Source organism: Trichoderma virens, assembly GCF_000170995.1.
Source record: "Trichoderma virens Gv29-8 chromosome Unknown TRIVIscaffold_4, whole genome shotgun sequence".
Classification (NCBI taxonomy): domain Eukaryota; kingdom Fungi; phylum Ascomycota; class Sordariomycetes; order Hypocreales; family Hypocreaceae; genus Trichoderma; species Trichoderma virens.
Window position 1 is genome coordinate 603,123 of NW_014013745.1, and position 19,286 is coordinate 622,408.

Below are 19,286 nucleotides of genomic sequence, written 5' to 3' on the forward strand. Positions count from 1 at the left end.
TTTGGCACTCTTTTCGGGATATGGCTAGAGGCGCTTCTTGGATTAAAGAAAAGGCTTTGAACTTTTTAAGGGGTCTGGTACATGATGGGCATTCTAATATGGCTTAGAGGTACATGAGACGAACCGACAGGAGCTGATGACGGGACATATTGGGCATCCATGTTGAGGCATTCACGGAGTAGACGCGGAAGAGTAGGGAACAGGAGCGGACGGGCGTTTTATTATTTTGGAATGATGGAATGGTATTGGCATACACTGGGCACACAGCCATTCTTATTTTGTCTCTTTATCTAGCTAGTACACACACAGCATATCTGCAGCGTTTACTATGTATCAATCAATGAATTTGGTATCATCAAGATGTTATGGTTTGGTAAATTAGGCTGCTGCCCAGGTATCATTTGCAAGTACTATTTAGTGTAACGGCATTCTCAGGCTTCGTTGCTACATATCACCCACCAGTTGTCCTTCTCATAGCCGCTCTCCAAAACCACTCCCCCGGCTGCCACCACATCCTCTTCTAGTTCCCCCTGGCGATACAGGTGATAGTACCGCTGGAAAGTCTCATCCGGCTTGCCCTTTGAGCGCATCACCCACGGCACCAGCGTATCCTGCTCTGATCCCTCGTCCCAACCCCTGCGGCTCGAGCTCTGCTCCAAGGCCCAGGCATACACGAGCACTCTCCCGCCCTTGTGGACACACTTCAACAGAGCCTGGATGCACTCCTGGCGCCTCTCCCTGGTAGACAAGTGGTGGATGACGGCAATGCAGATGACGAAGTCGACGGAGCGCTCGCGAAAGGGCAGGCTCAGGGCATCAGCAACAACGACCTCGCCGTTGCGCTCGGTGCGGGCGAGGCGCACGAGGGCGTCGCTGCGGTCGGAGCCGAAGATGTGCAGGCTCGGGTTGACGGGGAGATACTTGCCGTTGCCACAGCCGACGTCGAGGCCGACTGCGCCGGGGGCCTGGGAGGTGAGGAACGAGGAGATGAGGGGCCAGGGCTTGTGGCGGGTGGACGAGAAGTGTGGCGCGATGGCGTTGTAGACGGAGTGGACGTGGGTGGCCTCGTAGGCTTCGGGGGAGGAGGATTGCATGATGGGGGGGGGGGGCCAGATGTGAGGGGTGAGGGTGAGGATGAGGGTGAAGATGAGTTGTGATGGTGTGGTTTTTGGTGTTTTTGAGGTTTGTGGTTTGCTGAGGATTCCCTGAGATGTGGGGAATGAATGAAAAGTAATCGTAATTACTATGTCTGCATAAACACAAATATGAAACAAAAAAAGAAGAGTGAATCAGAATATCCAATCTGTGCTGCCGGCCGTTATCTGATACTGTATTAAACGCCCCCGTCGTTGAAAATATCCAAGATATCAAAAAAACGTCGTTCAAAAGCCGGAAAGTGGGGTCGCTACTACGGTGGTGGTAAGAGAGGGAAAAAAAAAAAAAATAAACAAAAAATTGGTGGGCGTGCACCTAACAAAAAGAGGCCTTGTTGGCGGAACAATATTTTTTCGCTACGGGTATCTCGCGTGGGGGAAGAGAAGCTAATCTGGGTCGATTTTCTGTGTTGTTGTGCGTTGTCGAATCGATGGAGGGGCCCTTGTTGGTTTTGCTTCTTTTTGAGAAGGAAAAAAGATACTTGTGATGAGGTCCTTTTTTTTTTTCATCTGTTATATGCTGGGACACCCTTGTGGTGCATGTACAGGTACAGGAGGACGGAGGACATGGGCGGATGTGGGCATTTGCTCCGGAAAGGGCATGGATATAGGTACTTTGGATGAAGCAGTATCAGTACTCCATAGACTCCATCGCACCTGGACGTTGCAGGTACCTACCTGGTAGGTGGGTGGTATATCGTGGATGGCACTTTTTGGTGCTTTGTGGGACAAAATGTAAGATAATAGTAGCAAGATGAAGTATCGGATGGAGATTGTCTTTCCCAAAAGGAGCTACACATACAAGGGATATGCGGTGGCTCGTAGCCCATGGCCGGGCTCTGTCTGTCTTGTATACGAACTTCTTCGCTACAAAACACTACGCCAATGTCGTGTGGGATTGATCAATCCATCGGGTCAGGGATATCTGCCGGATCTAACAGTATGCCTGTCACTTGTCACATACATCAAGACGCACATTCTCGAAGCTAGTACGGCAGCCAGCTTTCTGGCGTTTTCCAATTTACCAAGTTTTACTATTATTCACGTCTCCACTCTCCTTTTCACTGGTTCCCCGTGTTCAGAGGGCTCTTGGGGTCGTAGACATCCGTGGTAATCAGTTCTGGATACGTGATGCCACCCTGCTTCAACGCCTCCTCCATCGTCTCCATGATGACGATGCTCTCCTTCCAGGGCAACGTGGCGCTCTCCAACTTGCCATCACGCAAGCACCGAGCGCACTCGTCCGCCTCCCAGAACATGCCGTGGCCCCAGTTCTTGCGCGCAGGGTCCGCGGGTTGGGGATAGTCGAATGTCTGAGCCTCGCCATTCCTCTTCACCACCTTGTACTTGAGCGGTCGGTAGGCTGGGGCGAAGACTTGGATCTCTCCCTCTGATCCTTGGATTCGCACCGCCGGGATGAGGTTCTCGGGGTCGGTATCCGCTCGGATGGTCGTCGAGGCAATGCCAATGGTGTTGTGGCCGGGAAAGCTGCAGATGATAGCTGTGTTTTCATCTGCACCGGTGGTATACTTGTTGCTGGAAGCAATCACCGTTGGAGCCTCCTTATCTTGCTCTGGCTGTAAGTGATACAAGGTCTGGAACACCCAGGTTAGGGGGTAGACTCCGAGATCCAGAGTTGCTCCGCCTGCGAGATCAGGGTTGACCATCCGATGAGAGTCCGAGAACTGCAGGCCGCTACCCTCCTTTGCATGCAAGTTGATTGACAAATCACCTAGTTGCAAGTTAGTCTGCTTCTTCTCTTCTATATGCCTCTGAATCCTCAGCCTTTTTGAATCATGACTTACCAATTGTTCTGAAGACAGTGCCAATCTCGCCAGAGGTAATGAGTTCTCGGACCTTGATGCTCAGTGGGAAATACCGCGTCCACACAGCCTCCATCAAGAACAGGTTCTTTGCCTTGGCCGTCTCAACCAGCTTTCGGGTCTGAGCAGCGGTCACGGTGAACGCCTTTTCACACAAGACATGCTTGCCGGCCTCCAATGCCAGCATGGTGTTCTGGAAGTGGTGGCTGTGAGGAGTTGCTACGTAAATGATGTCGACGTTGGGGTCGACAACCAGTTCTGCGTACGATCCATACGTCTTGGCGTCAAAGGCACCGTCAATTCTCTGGAGAAACTCTGCCGCCCTCTGGCTGCTGCTAGAAGAGGACACGGCAACAATTTCGTGACGCACATCGTTGGCGCCTCGAACCGCGGGATCGCACAAAAGATCCTTGCAGAAGGCTGATTGATCATGTCAGTTCGAGTGGCTTAGTTAGCCTATACAGGCTCAGGAGACAAATACTGACTCTCTGCGATTCCGCCAGTGGCCATGATGCCCCATTTCAGGGTGTAAGGGTTTCCAGTCGCCATTGTGGATGAGAATGTGTGGTTGGAGCTGCTAGATGAAACTGTCACAATGGCCTTCCTAGCCCAGGCTTGAGGTAGGAGGCTCTGCCGTCCTTTATATCCACGGCCACTAGCTCTCAGCCGTCTTTTACGAGGCCCGCGATCGTTTGCAAGTTCGCCGTTAATGAAGAGCCAAGGCTAAGCGCTCCACACCCAAGTAGCTGATCCTCCCCCCTCGCCAATCAACGGCCTCGTAAGTCCGGTGCGTGGTGGAGGGGATCCCGGAATCAGCAGCCAATTCTGCGGACAAAGTTGCCCCGCGGCAACAATTTCTCTCTCTCTTTTCCCTCATGGACGCATCCGTTATAGCTCACCAACCATCGTTCGTTCCTCATGGCAATGCTCTTAGCGGCGGGGAGACAAACTCGGCCATGGTGGGGTTGGAGGCTTGCGATCCAATTAGGCTCAATGGACGGCGTCATTTTCCAAGTCCATTACCCCGAATATCTGGAGAGCAAGCACTTGGTAACGTAACATGGGTAGATACGATAGACTGCGCTGATACAGTGTTTGGGCAAGAAATTGATGAAGAAATATTGGCTCTGTAGCAGCCGTGTAGTTGTAATGGTCAGATGTAAGATGCAAAATAAAATCAACCTTGATAGATTGAAGATTACGTTGATAGCGATTTGAGAGAAGGAACCCTGGCGTGACCTCGCCGTATCTTTGCCCCGCGTCTTGAGCTCCGCTGATGTCTACGTGGGAATCGATGCTTACCTACAATAGCCAGCTCCCAGTTAACTTTACAATGCAAACCTACAGCTTTTATCATCCGCCTCACTATGATAAGGGTCGAATAGACAAATAAGTCACTAGCCAGCCAGCCATTTGTCCCACATCAGCCACTCGAACCATCCATCATGGCACGGCCAGCTATCGGAGCACAAGCATCACGGCTTGCGCGAGATCTTCCTCTTGGATTATCGACAACCTCCGCTCGGATCCCGAAACTCATCTATGGCACTGCATGGAAGAAGGACCAGACCGCGGATCTTGTCTACTTGGCTTTAAAAACTGGCTTTCGCGCCATCGACACTGCGGCCCAGCCGAAGCACTATGACGAGCGTGGTGTTAGTGCTGCTGTCAAACGAGCTGTGGGGGAAGGCCTCATTAAACGGGAGGACTTGTTCGTATGCACGGCCCGATCCTAGTGGTTTCATAAAGAGCCTCCTTCTGCAGCATTCCAGTTGACGCATTTATTAGATCCAGACTAAGTTTACCTCCCCAGCAGGGCACAATCACATCACTCCATATGACTTGAATGCTCCGCTGGCCGAAAAAGTTCATCAGTCTGTGCAGTCTTCTCTGGCCAACTTTACGATTGACGGCCAAGAGCCATATCTGGATAGCCTTGTGCTTCATTCTCCTATGGACACCATGCAAGAGACAATAACTGTGTGGAAGACTCTCGAGACCTATACGCCGCACAAGATTCGGAACCTTGGGATATCCAACACCACTCTCCCCATCTTACAAGCTTTGTTCAATGACATGAGTGTTAAGCCGGCTGTCGTGCAGAATCGTTTTCACAACAGAACTGGCTATGAGACCGACCTTAGAGCATTTTGTCGCGAACAGAAGATAGTCTTTCAATCTTTCTGGACTATTACAGCGAATAGACATCTTCTTCAATGCAGTCCTGTGCGAGAGGTGGCTCACAGGGCCGGAGTAGGGGCGGTTGCAGCGTTTTACTCAATGGTATTAGGACTGGAGGATACCACCATCTTGGACGGCACAACAAGCCAGACACACATGGAAGAAGACTTGGAGGGCATAGAAACTGTAGGCGTCTGGGCGGAGGGAGATGGGGCTGCTGACTGGGCTTCTACTCTTAGTAGCTTCAGACATCTAATTGGGGAATCATAGGCCACTTAAAAGTCTTGAAAGCAATATAGAATCCTTGGATATGGCTGTAATTGCGAAGCATGGCGAACTTGCACGTCTTCAGTGGTGCACCATCTGCTTTGAACAGCTCAAGGGAACAATTGAGAATTCCTTTATAACATCACAAGTCTATGTCTAGATATCTTTCGCAAAAGTATTCGCCACTATAAATGGGAAGCACGCCGTCGCCTCGAGATACACCTATCACTTCATTTCAGCTCATATTCGCGAGACCAGAGGCCAGGGGTAGCGGGAGAATACTAACCTTCACGTTATCTGCCCCAATTTTAATCTTTCCCCAAGATACTGCTTCGTCCGGACGCGCACCGGCGTCGCTGCCGTCAAATTCCTGGGCTGTGTTGATGTAGACGGCTGATTCCGCACCGTTTCTCATGAGGCATGCGTTTGCAATATGGTGCTTGACGACACCGCCTCCCAGGATAATCATTCCTGCTCTTTTGGCTCGAACAGCGATTGTGTTGATGCGTCGAATATCTTCCACTAGATCGACCCGGAGCTGCTGTGGTGAGCTCTTGAATGTGTGGAAATAAAGCATGTCTCCTATGCTGCCATCTGTCAGGGCAGGGCAGAAAACTGGAATGTCATTTTTGTAAGCCCAGTAGTATACCGAGCGCTCGTCGTTGATCTCCTTGCCCAATCGGTGAATAACCTTTGAAGGCGTCCAGTGAATCTCGTTTTCAGTTCCTTTGCTGGCTTCTTGCTCTTCCAGCATCTTATCAAAGATGGGCACCACCCAGTCCTCAAACGCACAATAGTTGGCGTTAGGAACGACGAGGTTTCCGATGCGGTTAAGGCCCCTTTTTCGCAGGTCTGCGCCATCGGCACTGAAGGAACTCATGTATGTCTCGCCGAGACACTTGATGAAATCTTCCTCTACTCCTCCAGCTGTGGTGACAATGCATGAGACATGCTTGTGCTCCACCAACCATCGGAAGACACCCCTTAGACCGGATGAGATAAGGTTCGAAGTGTATCCCAGGAAAATTGTCGTCTTGTCTCCAGTTTCAGGGTCTCTCCAAGCTCTCTTTGTTACGTCATTAGTCGTGCTGGATCCTCCATGAAGAATCTCTCATACTTACCATATCGTTGATGATCCTTATGGCCTCGCTCATTGAAGTTGCCTGGAATCCCATATTTCTCATCCCAAGGAATAAATCTTCTGCGGTAATAGGCCCTTTCAACTTATTGAAGTCGAGCTCCTCTACCTTTGGGGCGTCTTTTGGCATTTCTTCTGACTTGACGAGCACTGCATTGGTGACCTCCACTGGAGGCGCACCTGAACCATTTTCTGCCATTTTAAGCTTTGTGGATGCTGCGTATAAGATATGAGCTTCTTAAAGTGTGTCTCAAGGAGAATAGAAGAGCCTCATCCAATCAAGGATGAGTGAGGCGAAGAAGGAATACAGCTCCCTTAATTACAGGCTTGCTTAATCCAGTATGAGTAAAGCAGGTACTTGATGTCTTCTCTCAATTTGCACAGCTCGCGGGTAGCCTCATCCACTAGCAAAAGATTAGATTTTTTCTTTTCTTCTTGAGAGTTTCCATTAATGTCAGAACGGGGCTAGTCCCTCAAGTCCTCCCAGCGCCACTAACCGACTAGGGTAGCATATTAGTAATTTTCCATCTGGACAGCGCCAAGCCCCCGCCGAGTGCCGGGGGACAAATAACAGTCTGGCCCAGAACGGACTAGCGTCTCGCGGCAAAGAGGCTGCCTGTACTGTCCAAGCGCCACGCGATCTGGATGTATTTTGAAGTCTCTCGGTGGACCTTGAGATCTTCAGCTCCTTCATCATTCCAGCCTCTGACGGCGATTTGCATCGATACCTTGGGATAGTCCGCAGCGCCTTAATCCGATATCGTCGCTAGAATTTTCTTTTGTTTTTTTGGGGGCCGCTGCCTGCTGATTTGGACTTCCCCAGCCACCCCCTGCGCTGCATCGAGGCAGAGACGCACGTTAGCCGAGGAAGTGAGCGATTGAGATTCTCGTGACCAACACCACAGCAGCCGACTTCGATACGCATCTCGTGTGCCGGTTTCTCGACGCCGCCGGCCTCTGGATGGGACCTGCGGGATCTCTGCACGGTCTCATCCGGCACTGGCCCGCCATATACCATGTACGTACCGCGCTTGATTCGTAGCAAGATCCGTTGTTTTAACTTCCGCTGGTGACATCAACTGCACCCTGAGATGAGCCGCGATTGTCTTGTAAATCCATCGCTTGATACTTTACTCACACTGCTTCCTTTTACAGGGCGTCCAGGTATCGATATGACGCGGATCGGCGGTCGAGATCTCCTCGAGATCGCTCCCCGGACCGCTTTGATCGGGCATCGCACTACGGCGATACTGATAGACGCCGCTCGTCTGCAGAAGCCAGAACAAACTCAGCGCCATTTCCTCCGGGTAGAGACGTATTCGCTGAGCAACTGCGGCGAGAGCCTCCGCGCGGCCCCAAGGCGCTGATAGACCCCCCCGCCGGACCCAGGGGAGGAGGGTTTGTTGGCGAGTTTAGAGGTGGAAGGGGGCGAGGGCGAGGCGGGCGAGGATGGCCTGGAAGAGACGACAGCCGTGATAGAGGAAGGGATAGAGACCTCGACTTTCGAGACCGATACCGAGAGGAGAGAAGCCGGGAGCGGGAGCGAGAGCGAGAGCGGGACTGGCGAGAGCAAAGAGACTTTAGGCTGCGCAGATCCCCAATTGGACGAGCACGATCGCCGACGCGAGATTTTCGTGATCGGGATATTCCCCCGGGGCTAGACGCAGACAGGTCTCGTCGTGGTTCTCGTGATGGCGGCCCTCCATCAGCTGGTTCTTCATCGTCGGAGCCTGTGTTCAACGCGCCGCCCTTTTCTCGAGGTGGAAGCTTTCGCGGACGGGGAAGCCGTGGCAGAGGCGACTGGTCTATGGAACGAGGACGAGGACGAGTCCCGTATGGCGACCGCGACGACCGCTACCAGCGCAGTCGCTCTCAGGAAGGCCGCTGGGCGCGTGAGCGCGACGAGCGTGAGCGTCCTGACAGATACCCAGAAGCTCGTGACCCACGCGATGAAAGGGATCGAGGAGAAAATCGTGAGCTCTTCCGTGCCAAAGTGGAAGCGCGAGCGGCTCAGGAATCCGCTGCGCAAGTCAAAGATGTTTCACCCCCTCCTGTAGCGCCGTCGGCCCCGGCATTTGGATCTGTGCCAACCCGGGCTCCGAGTACTGGCGATGCGCAGCCTGCCCCGGCGGTGGCCCCAGCCAAGCCGCCACCAACTGCTCCACGGGCTTTTGGAGAGCGTCCCGTTTCTGCAGGACAAGCTTCTGGAACTCCCGAGACTCCTCAGCCACCTACTGGACCCTCCAAAGTTTTACCACACGACAGTCCTCCTATCCCTCTTGGGCCCAGACTACAACAAGCCAAGCCCCCTCGCCCATCGAGCAAGCAATGGATCAACCCGAGCTTAAAGAAACAACCACCAGAGTCGCCCAAGGTAATGAGGTCGCAAAGCTTTGTCCATCAACGGCCGATCCCGGTTCAACCTCCCCTGCAACGGGGCATCTCCCAAGCTGAGCCATCTGACCCAAGACGACCGCGTAGTAGCGATGAAAAGTCAGAGCCTTACTTGGGGGTAGAGAATAGGATGCGAGCTCATCATAGTGAGGAGCCGGGAGAGATAACTACACGAACCGAAATCCAAAAGCCACTGGAGAAAGAAGTGGCTGATTACGAGCCGCCAGAGACAATGGATCACGATGCAAAGCTTCCAGAATCCCCGCAGAACTCTGTTGGGCAACCTTCTACTTCTCCGAAGCTAGACTCACTTCCTAAGCCGCAAGAAAACGGAACGACTGAGGAGACGAAAGGCCCTACTGAAGCAGCACCTACGAAACCAAACCACAGACCGCTCAGGGTGCGTGCCGTTCGATTTGCTTTACCTCCGAAGAAAACTCAACCGGAAGAACTCTCCGAATCCGACGACGAAGATATGGGCGATTATTTCGACATGGAAATCAACAAGACTGAAGCCGAATTGAGCAGGCTGCAAAAATCAAAGGTGCCACTGGAAATAATTAAGCGTTACATGGCTATATCGCATGGGTCAATGGTGCAAATACTGAATGAGGGAGAAGGGCTTTCAGAGATGTTGGGCGACATTCCAACGAGCCCCGAGCCTGTGATTGAAACAATGGAGGTGGAGCCTGCTCCTATACAAAACGAAGAGCCCCCTGTTACTCGCGATGAGCCTCATGCGCCAAAGGAGACCGGGGAAGCCGATCATGTCAAGGCGCCTGCCAGTGATCAACTTGTGCCAACCCCGGCCGAAGAGGAGAAGGAAAAGGCTGAAGAGACTGTCTCGCAAGAGCAAGAAGACCGTCAACCCAAAGCGGAAGAAATGGACATCGATGACGAACCTAAGCTTCTACCCCCTGAGCCTGATAATGAACCAGAACCGATGATCGAAACCACGATAGACGGCCCTACCGAAGACGATAAAGAAGCTGAAATTGCTCCGGTCGTCGAAGACATCTTGGCACCTATTGATGACACTACTGCCTCCCCGAAACCCGCCGAAATCGAAACCAAGCCTCCAAGCACTCCATCCCAAGTAGCAGATGAAGATGATGAGACCGAAACCGAAGACGAGGCGTACATGGAGGCACAGGCTGCCGCTGCCGCTGCCACGGTCCGTCGTTATATGTCGACACCGCCTATAGACAGTCTTCCGCATGAATACAGCGATCATCCACTCTGGTACCAAGATAGAGAGTTCTTGGCAACGTTAGACTCGGATCCAGTTGTTGATAATTTCGTTGCCATGTATCTTGAGAAGGTGCATCTGGATAGATCGACCGAACAACGGCGCGCACAGGACGAGTATGCTGATAATTACATGCAATACCTGGAGTACACCATGTCGGACGACCCCGTGGCTACAAAGAGTAGAGACAAGTTTTCAGTCTCGGCTCCCTCAGATACTACAGGCACCCCGACGCCCGAACAGAAACCGGAAGGCAGGGGAACAGGTAGAAGATTTGCCACGGAGCGTGATCTCGAACGCGTGCTTCAAGCCTCTATGCGGGAAGATGAAGAAAGGAAAGAACGTGAATTGCGAATCCAGCAGGAGAAGTATCGCAGTGATAAGGAAGCTGTTATTCCGGACATGTACTGGGACGATTTGGAAAAGCAGCGAGTTCAGTACATTGATCGCTCGGGATATACTCCTACAGAAAAGCTTGTTTCTGCATGGCATGTTTTTCAACCCGTCAATAACTTCACGGAAGAGGAAGCTCAGCTCTTCGAGAAGCGCTACCTGGAATGTCCCAAGCAATGGGGTAAGATCGCTGAGGCTCTTCCAAATCGTGACTTCCGCGCCTGTATTCAGTATTACTATCTGATGAAGGGAGAGCTCAACCTCAAAGAGAAGTTAAAGAAGCAGCCAAAGAGGCGGAAGAAGGGTGGTCGGGGCAAACAGAGATCCAGCGCCTTGGTCTCGGAGCTCGGTAACGGCGAGCCCGAAGGAGAGGAGACGCCTCAGGAGAACGGCGAGAATGGTGAAAGGCGAAGGCCACGACGAGCTGCTGCTCCTACATGGAACTTTGAACAGCCTCAGACGGACGGCGAAAGCACCCCTGCTGCCACCCCTGGGCGCCGCGGAGCATCTGCTGCTTCTAGGGGTGATCAACCCGAAAAGGTTGATGGAAGGAAGGGAAGACGAAAGGCCAAGGACAAGGACAAAGACAAGGAAAAGGAAAAGGACAAAGAGGTCAAGGCGTCTAAGCCAAACCAAACCCTCGCAGCCGCTCCCGGACCTGCAGCAGGGAAAGGAAGAGGCCGAGCCGATTCTCGCCCGGTGGCTGCGGAATACCTGCCGGGCCCTCCTCCGTCCGACCCTCATCGTTTGCCGGTGCAGTACGAACAGCCCTTGCAAGCGGGTATCCAGCCGCCGTTTGCCGTGCCACAGCCACAGCTTATTGAGAGGCCAAAGCCTGTAGCCGTCCCTGGATCCATCACAGAAGTTATGGCAGCGCCTTCACTTCGACCAGAGCCACCCCCACCTCCGTCATCCTCTATAACTACCTTTAACTTGACACAGACCATTCCTGAACGGAAGCAATTATCTCAGGCATCGAGCTATTGGAGCGTGTCTGAAGCTAATGACTTCCCACACCTGCTAAGAGCATTCGGTACTGATTGGTCAGCAATTGCGAAATACATGGGATCAAAAACAACTGTCATGGTATATATGCATGCTCCTGTTTACCTTGAGAATATTTACTAATATGGAGTCAAATCAATAGGTGAAGAACTATTACGTTCGACAGAAGGATTCAGGGAAACCAGAGTGGGAGGCAATTGCTCAAGAGGCTGATGCGAAGCGGGCGAGAGGAGAGAAAAGACCTGATCCTCCCGTACCCACTACGGGTGGCCGTGGTAGGAGATTTGAGGGCACGGCATCTGGCACCTCGAGACCTATTGCGGTGGCTCCAGGAGCTGCCGACGCTCATGTCGATCTTCCACAGCCCAAGGTTGAGCCCGCGCCTCCTCAACCATTGAGGCAAACGCAGCATATACCTAGCTACGGTGTGCCGATTGCCCAGGCTCCGGTCCAAGCTCCTCTAGCACAGCCTACCCAGGCACCTCTTGCTGTACCGGCTCATTCAGTACCCCAGGCAACGCAGCAAGCCATATCCCCCAATACGCGCTCCTTGCACCAACCGTTACCACCTTTTGGCTTTCCAGAACGCGAGCAGCGCGAGCCTTCTCAACCCCAGCGAGTGCCGCTGCCACAGAAGCCTTCTGCTAGCCAGGTTCCAGAACTCCGAGACCCGCGGCCCTTGTCGGTGGCACAACCTCTGCAGCCAGCACACGCCGAGGTCCTTGCTGAGCGTGAACGCACTGCTCAGCTAGAACGGATAAACATGGAGAAGCGATACAGGGAGCAGCAGCAAAGAGAACAACAGCACCGGGAGCAGCAACACAGGGAGCAGCAACATAGGGAGCAACAACACAGAGAGCAACAGCAGCAGCAACAACAGCAGCAGCAGCAGCAGCAGCAGCTCATGCGAGAAAGAGAAATGGAAATAGAGCGTGAGCGTGAGCGTGAGCGCGAGAGGGAGAGGGAGAGGGAACTCCGACAAGCAGAGCAGCAATCGATGAGAATGAAGCAGGAATCTGAAGCTCCACTCAACCGTTACGAACCGTATGGCGGCCATCGGCAGCAGCTCAGCCACGGCGGAGGCCCTCGTGAACCATTCTCACTCACGAGACCGACGTCCCAAGAACCCTCTCGCTCTGTCGCTCCTCAACCATATCCCACGACGGTTCCGCAGCAGCAGCCAATGCGGTCATTGCTTTCTGACCCCGTAGCGGTACAGTCGCCTCCGCTGGCGCCTCCGTCCTCTAGACCGGCCCAGGTTCCTCCTCCACAAAGGATCTCATCAGGCCCTCCACATGAGCCCTACGGTGCAGTTGCCCCTCCTCCTCAGCACACTTCTTCAATGCCGGCCCTTACACCTGCTCGGCCGCCTGAGCCCCGAAAGTCAAACATCATGTCGCTTTTGAACGATGATCCTCCACCCCCTAAGCGTGTCGCTGAGGTTACGCAAAGTCACACGCCTGGGCCGTCTTCAACACCACCTTCCCAGGGCATCGGTCGGCCTCCACCACCCCCGGCGGCGACTACACAGGCTCCTCCGATTCGCCGGGAAACAGAGTCTCACTATTCTCCTTATGGACGAGCGCCATCTAGTGGAGCATCAGCCATGCCTTCTCTAAAGCCTCCTTATTCCGCCTCACCTGCTTCCTCACAACATATTAGTGGACACCGGAGCATGCCATCTGATTCCGCGGTGGAGGTTGATTATTATGGACGCCATGCATACCCACAGAGCCATCCAGCAAGTGGAACAAACTCTCCCCAGACATCACAGCGCTACCCTCCACCTCCGCAGTCAAGCCAGCCCCAGTATCAGTCACAGACAGGCTATCCCACATCCTATGGAGGAGGTCCTCAGTCAGCACATATTACCTCGCCGCCAACACAGCAATACGCAACTCACTCCTCGTCAAGGAGCCGTGAGATTCCGCCAAGTAGCCGCGATAACGTATGGCCATCGTCTGGACACCAAGCTCAGCCGTCTGATATTCGATCACAAGGCAACAGCTGGCCATCTCAGCCTCCCAAAGCAACACAGGCCCCTCCTCCGCACTCCCAACCGGCTTGGGGATCCCAGCATCCTTCGACAAAACCAGGGACTCCAGCACCGGCATGGCCAGCAGCAGCGCCGCCTCCCCAGCAACATTTGCCTCTGAGAGATGATCGGCCGCCTTCAATATATGGACAGGGCGCCTCGAGTTTGTCGCAGCAGCACTCATTACAGTCTCGCTACCCGCAGACAACACGAGCACCGGAACCTATGTCTTCTGGTGCTCCGCCGTACCCGCGTTATTCGTCAACTCCGGGCCCGGCGCCGCCGCGAGATCCTCGAGACCCTCGAGACCCACGAGACCCACGAGATGTTCCATCAAGCCGAAGCTATACCCCAAGTGTTTATGACAGTCGCGGGCCGCCGCCTGCTCAGCCGCAAGTACATGGCTACCCAGCACCGGACCCAAGAGAGATGCAACTACGGGATTCGAGAGACCCGAGAGATCAAAGAGATCCACGAGATCGGGACCCAAGAGACCTACGAGACCCCAGAGATCCCAGAGACCCCAGAGACCCTAGAGACCCGCGTGACATAATGAACCGGGGTAGCCTTCGACCTCACGAGTATGACCGACACCCAGATAGGTTCGGACGCTAAGAGCACCAGTTGAGGATTTTTGGGTGAGCGAGGGTAAACAAGCTCCTCGTTCCAATCCATGTGTTTTCCTTGCTATTGCTCATTGTTTTTCCAAGTTTTGTACACGCGTCTTTACTGTCATCAATCTTGACGAATTTGGTGTAAATCTATAGAGGGCACTTTGGGGTACTGGGGGGATTATATATGCAGACTCGGATGGGTTTATGCAACCCGACGTTGACGGAGACAAACTGTGAACTGGAGGAGGCAGGTCTGATGTGTTGGTTCTTTGTTTACAAAAGTGTTGTTTATGAACTTGCGAGTTATAGGCTGTTCTGAGTTTGGACAGGACTGCAAATACATGATTGCGGGTGCTAGTTGTCGGGAGATTAGCTCTTGGGCGATATTGTATGATATTTATCTCGAATAATGAAGTATATTTTCAGTATATGAATATTGATTGAGCTCTGTTTGTGTGAGACTCTGCATAAAAGCTAGAAGAGTCTAGTGAACAGCTTCCATTTGTATTTGGTGTATATCCAGATGGCATCGAATCCGATGATTGAATCATTGGCGGGGCAAGTTGTGGTAAGAGACAACTAACCCCACTATTTAGCTGCCAAGGTAGAGAAGCTACAGAATAACGTCCAACCAGTCGCGCGTCGCGCAACCGCAAAGCTTCCTTCCACACTCCAACAAATCAACCATAACCAAACCACCCACCTATCCCGAAGAAAAGAAAGGGGGAAAAGCATACGATAACAAACAGCAGCAGCAGTAGCAGGTCTCCTGCAATGGACACCCGCAACAGCGGCACCGGCACCGCAAGCAGCAGAGCGTATTTCGAGCAACAACGAGAAGCCCTCATTGGCGACATTGCTGGCGTATGCTCTTGTTTTATTATCCCAAGAGTTGGATACGCTTTTTTTTTTTTACTGACGTTACGGAAATAGAGCTTTGAACAGGTCCTCGCGAATATCAATAAATTGAATCGATCGCTCGAGGCCATCATTGCTGTTCGTCACAATTCCAGATAGACAGGATTAACGATGACGAAAGGCTAACATATGGGGGACATTCTAGGTCGGCAATGAATTCTCCTCCGTAGAAGCCCTCTGGTCACAATTCGAAAACGTCATGGCCAAGGACGAAGAATCCAATAAACCAACCGACCAACAACAAGTCGCCGTAAAGCAGGAGGACGAAGACGAGACAATGCAAGAGTGAAGATAATAATACCCCAAAGAGAGAGAGAGAGACAGAGAAACAGAGGATAAGACAACAAACGAGAGATTATATTGCTACAGCACGCGTAGGCGAAAGATACCCCTCCTCCATCGAGTAACCAGCCAATCTACGCTTTGTATAATCTACACTATCACTATCACTACAACTCGATCGCTGGATCGGAAATGAAATGGGGAGGAAGTAGAAGTAAGAGACTGCCGGTAGGGGTGTGAATATGATGATTTTTTAATCTCCCAATCCCAAACCTGATTGAACTCAACAGTATCATGCTACATAAGAGAAGACGCAAAGTGGATAGAAAAGAAAACGAGACAAAAGAGAATAATAAAAAAAGGAGTACTAAAAGACCACACAAAGTTCGCAAAAAAAACGTCACCACCGCCGTTTCCTAGTTGCGTTCAAAAGTTCGTGGCTCCCACATCCGCCATTCCCTTCCATGCGTCAAAGGCTAGCAGGACCTGAAGCGCAAATCCAAAAAAAGAGGCCGGCTCGAATATGTTAAAATCAACCACGCGGACTCCCGCTTATATACCAGGCTGTACCTTTCTTTCGAAGAGAGAGATGCACCAGCAGCTCGTCTCCACCACCACCTTGCTTTCATCGTCTTGAATCGTGGACCATAGCCGTTGGACGTCGTTCGTAAAGGGCGCAAATCGTCGTAAAAGATCGTCTGATGGTCGTTACAATTTCGGTATCAGCTTTCCGCATCCGCCTCGGCACCCTCCAACCCGCTCTCCTTGCCCATACAAATCCACCCTCGATGGCTTGCTGCCTTCTGCCGTTGGCACAGAAACGATGAGCACTCGGAGATTTCGCGGCGAGTCGCTTAGAGAAATTGACACTTTCTCTTCTTCCTCTTAGGACCTCCCACCACGGGAGCTGGTGTCTTCCCATCGATTGCGGCCGCAGCTAATGCGGAAGGCGCCTCCAAGTTCCTCCGATCGTTGGCCACGACGGTGACGATGGCCTGCTCGAAAATTTCGTCGACACCTCGCATTTCCTTACTGCTGCACTCCATATACTGGGCTCCCATCTTCTTGGCAACAGCCATTCCCTGCTCTGCGGTGACAGGCGTGAGTCCCTGGGTCTTGAGCATGTCGATACAGGATTTCTTGTGCCGGAGATCTGATTTCAGGCCGACCAGAATCAGGGGGGTGTAAGGGCAGAAATGCAAAACTTCGGGGTACCACTGTGGCCGGAGTTAGCAGATTTCAAGTCGCCAGCGAGTGACGTATGTCGGTTCAGATTCAGGGGGGAAAGGGGGGAAGTACCTTATCCATGACATTGTCCAAAGAGTTGGGGCAGTCGATGGCGAAGCAAACGAAGATGAGGTCGGTTTCCGGGTACGACAGGGGACGGAGGCGATCGTACTCTTCTTGGCCGGCGGTATCCCATAGGGCGAGCTCGACGGTCTTGCCGGTGGGCGGGTGCGTCGGGTAGGTGATGTAGTTTTCGAATACTGTAGGAACATATTTCTGCCAGCGACGGAGGGGATCGTCAGCAATCGTCTCTTGAAATGAATTGGAAGAAAAAGAGAAGCTAGGACAAAGGCGACAAGGCTGCGCGGCTGAAGGCTAGGGTTGTTGCTTACCTCTGGAAAATAGCCCTGGCTGTAGCTAATGAGCAGACATGTTTTGCCGCATCCACCGTCTCCTACAACGACAATCTTCTTCGAATATGTCGGGGCCTCCGTTACGTGAGTCGCTGCTGATTCGCGGCCTGACGATGAGCTCATGGTTGTACTGACAGTTCCCTCGCTGGAGCGGGTGCGCTGGCCGCGCCTCTCGTTGCTGCCCGTCGCATACTGCGAGTTGCGGTTTTGATACGCCGCCATGGTGGGAGCGGGTGCTGGGAGAGAGCTTGTCTCAGGTAGCCAACGGTCTCTCCTCTCCGACTGGAATGCTGAAGGCGTTCAACAAAGAATAGGAGTGGGCACCGCGGCAGAAGCAAAGATTCCGGCCGGCATGCAGGTAAAGAAAGGAACAATGCGGTGTAAGGGCAAAGATGAAAAAAAAAAAAAAGAGATGAAAACACAGCTGCGGCGGTGTGGGATTCGATGCGGCGACGAGTCGATTGTAGCGCAGCCCCCGTAGCTGAAGGTTTGCAAAAACCAAACGGACGGGATGCAGAGGCTGGGGGGGATGACGATGTTGTACTTGGCTCTGCTGTTGCTGTTCGCTCCGGGCAACGAGACAGTTGGTGGGACAGGACCGTTGCTGCAGCTGGTGCAGACGGGGGACGTGGAAACCGGAGCCCAAAGGGCTGAGTAAACAGTTGGCCGGGCAACGGATGGCGGTGCACTGACGTGACAGCATTGGCGAGTGGCTGGGGCGGGTTGTTCCGGCTCCGAGAATGGTCCGTGCATTAGCCGCTCGCGAAAATTCTCCAAGCTAGACGCAAGCACAGGCGAGTCGTAAATTGCACGTATAAAGCTCTCTTTTCTTTTACCACCGGCGAATTATTCCCCTTTCTTTTACTCCCTTTTTTTCTCTCGCCGTCGCTTTTGCTTTTGTGCAAAAAAAAAGGAAATCACCATGGATCTCGCTCCGCCCAGCAAATACGTCACGCTCGTCTCCGGCGACGGCTTCGAGTTTGTCGTGCTGCGCGAGGCGGCCATGGTGAGCCCTATCATCAAGGGCATGCTGGACCCGAGGAGTGCGTGAAGAACAGCCCGGGAGCCACCAATATCTACCAAGTCTCTTTGCCTGCTCACATCTTTGTGCAGGTCAATTCGTCGAGGCCAAGGACGCTAGATGCGTATTCCAAGAGATGAGGTGAGATTGACTGCGTATAGCAGCCGAAATGTCTGCGTGGGATGACGACAATTCACGAGCATTACTTGACAGAACGCTGCTATCTCAACCAAGACTCTTGTCTCGGGGGAGTGTGCTCGCTGGTCTGACTGATGCTGCAACTACACTTGAACCGACCAAGAACCACCTTGGAATGGCCTGCTGTCATGACGTCCATCGTGTCTGGGACTGGCTGACTGACTCCCGACAGCGGAATGGTGCTCGACAAAGTGGTCGAGTACTTCCACTACTGGTATCGTTACAGAAACAGCGAGGACGTGCCCGACATGGATATTCCTGTAGAGCTCTGCCTTGAGCTGCTGGCCGCAGCCGATTACCTGGGCTTGGATCAGTAAGCCATGTGGGAGTCGAGCTAAGGGCGCTTCTAACATTGTTCGACAGGGCCAATATGAGTACGAAATGATGGTCCACTGACTGCCGTGGACATTCTATGAAGAAGACTATGATACGAAGACATGATACCACATCGATAACAGAACTAGAAGAGGAAACAGTGCGCCTCGTCCTTAATACTAAGAATAACGAACCAGAGCAGCGTTTCTCGTCCACCGTGATGCCTACTTACTCTATGATGATCCTTGGTGACATCCATCTCAGCATATGCGTTCCTCTCTCACTCCTCCGTGGGTTGAACGTCTATTAGATTTGGAAGATTGATTGCATCCCTCTCACTCTGCTTGACTCAAAGTTTCTACACTGAGATCTCGCTTTTTTTGTAGGGGCACATGCCTAGCCAAATGCATCACTCTTTTGTAGTCGTTTGTACAGCTTTTTGCATTACTTCGTACTGATGAGTATACCCTGTGAATACTCTGTTTCATTTAAATTGCCGAGTAAAACTCTATTCGACATGAACAAGGAAGGATGACTCCTTCATTCCTTGTATATGCATGCATGCATATAGATGCAGGACCTCTGACTCTTACAAGCCACAGTGGCTGCATAAGGTACTAGATCAGTTCTGTGACTCAACTCTAATCCTGGCTGGTGCA

The 19,286-nt window shown here is 52.5% G+C and overlaps 8 protein-coding genes across 8 annotated transcripts; 4 read left to right on the top strand and 4 right to left on the bottom strand.

Moving 5' to 3' along the window:
* Positions 1-431: 431 nt before the first annotated feature.
* TRIVIDRAFT_145960 (uncharacterized protein) lies at positions 432-1,094 on the bottom strand (the record flags this gene model as incomplete). Its single annotated transcript, XM_014103122.1, has 1 exon — positions 432-1,094. One exon carries the CDS (start codon positions 1,092-1,094, stop codon positions 432-434), a length of 663 nt encoding a protein of 220 aa, XP_013958597.1.
* Positions 1,095-2,133: 1,039 nt separating this feature from the next.
* Positions 2,134-3,615, bottom strand: TRIVIDRAFT_79012 (uncharacterized protein; the record flags this gene model as incomplete). The annotated part of the gene is made up of 3 exons (XM_014103123.1): positions 2,134-2,886; positions 2,960-3,397; positions 3,463-3,615. The coding sequence occupies 3 exons, from the start codon at positions 3,524-3,526 to the stop codon at positions 2,216-2,218; spliced, it is 1,173 nt and encodes a 390-aa protein (XP_013958598.1).
* Positions 3,616-4,422: 807 nt separating this feature from the next.
* On the top strand, positions 4,423-5,428 carry TRIVIDRAFT_54409 (uncharacterized protein; the record flags this gene model as incomplete). The annotated part of the gene is made up of 2 exons (XM_014103124.1): positions 4,423-4,692; positions 4,766-5,428. 2 exons carry the CDS (start codon positions 4,423-4,425, stop codon positions 5,426-5,428), a joined length of 933 nt encoding a protein of 310 aa, XP_013958599.1.
* Positions 5,429-5,581: 153 nt separating this feature from the next.
* On the bottom strand, positions 5,582-6,762 carry TRIVIDRAFT_30687 (uncharacterized protein; the record flags this gene model as incomplete). Its single annotated transcript, XM_014103125.1, has 3 exons — positions 5,582-5,647; positions 5,712-6,491; positions 6,547-6,762. 3 exons carry the CDS (start codon positions 6,760-6,762, stop codon positions 5,582-5,584), a joined length of 1,062 nt encoding a protein of 353 aa, XP_013958600.1.
* An 817-nt stretch (positions 6,763-7,579) lies between these two features.
* On the top strand, positions 7,580-14,254 carry TRIVIDRAFT_189731 (uncharacterized protein; the record flags this gene model as incomplete). Its single annotated transcript, XM_014103126.1, has 4 exons — positions 7,580-7,632; positions 7,719-9,675; positions 9,706-11,685; positions 11,747-14,254. The coding sequence occupies 4 exons, from the start codon at positions 7,580-7,582 to the stop codon at positions 14,252-14,254; spliced, it is 6,498 nt and encodes a 2,165-aa protein (XP_013958601.1).
* A 773-nt stretch (positions 14,255-15,027) lies between these two features.
* Positions 15,028-15,460, top strand: TRIVIDRAFT_30851 (uncharacterized protein; the record flags this gene model as incomplete). The annotated part of the gene is made up of 3 exons (XM_014103127.1): positions 15,028-15,117; positions 15,187-15,249; positions 15,317-15,460. The coding sequence occupies 3 exons, from the start codon at positions 15,028-15,030 to the stop codon at positions 15,458-15,460; spliced, it is 297 nt and encodes a 98-aa protein (XP_013958602.1).
* An 847-nt stretch (positions 15,461-16,307) lies between these two features.
* TRIVIDRAFT_31417 (uncharacterized protein) lies at positions 16,308-17,315 on the bottom strand (the record flags this gene model as incomplete). Its single annotated transcript, XM_014103128.1, has 3 exons — positions 16,308-16,670; positions 16,753-16,956; positions 17,073-17,315. 3 exons carry the CDS (start codon positions 17,313-17,315, stop codon positions 16,308-16,310), a joined length of 810 nt encoding a protein of 269 aa, XP_013958603.1.
* Positions 17,316-18,015: 700 nt separating this feature from the next.
* TRIVIDRAFT_61187 (uncharacterized protein) lies at positions 18,016-18,697 on the top strand (the record flags this gene model as incomplete). The annotated part of the gene is made up of 4 exons (XM_014103129.1): positions 18,016-18,136; positions 18,207-18,255; positions 18,485-18,625; positions 18,676-18,697. 4 exons carry the CDS (start codon positions 18,016-18,018, stop codon positions 18,695-18,697), a joined length of 333 nt encoding a protein of 110 aa, XP_013958604.1.
* Positions 18,698-19,286: the final 589 nt, after the last annotated feature.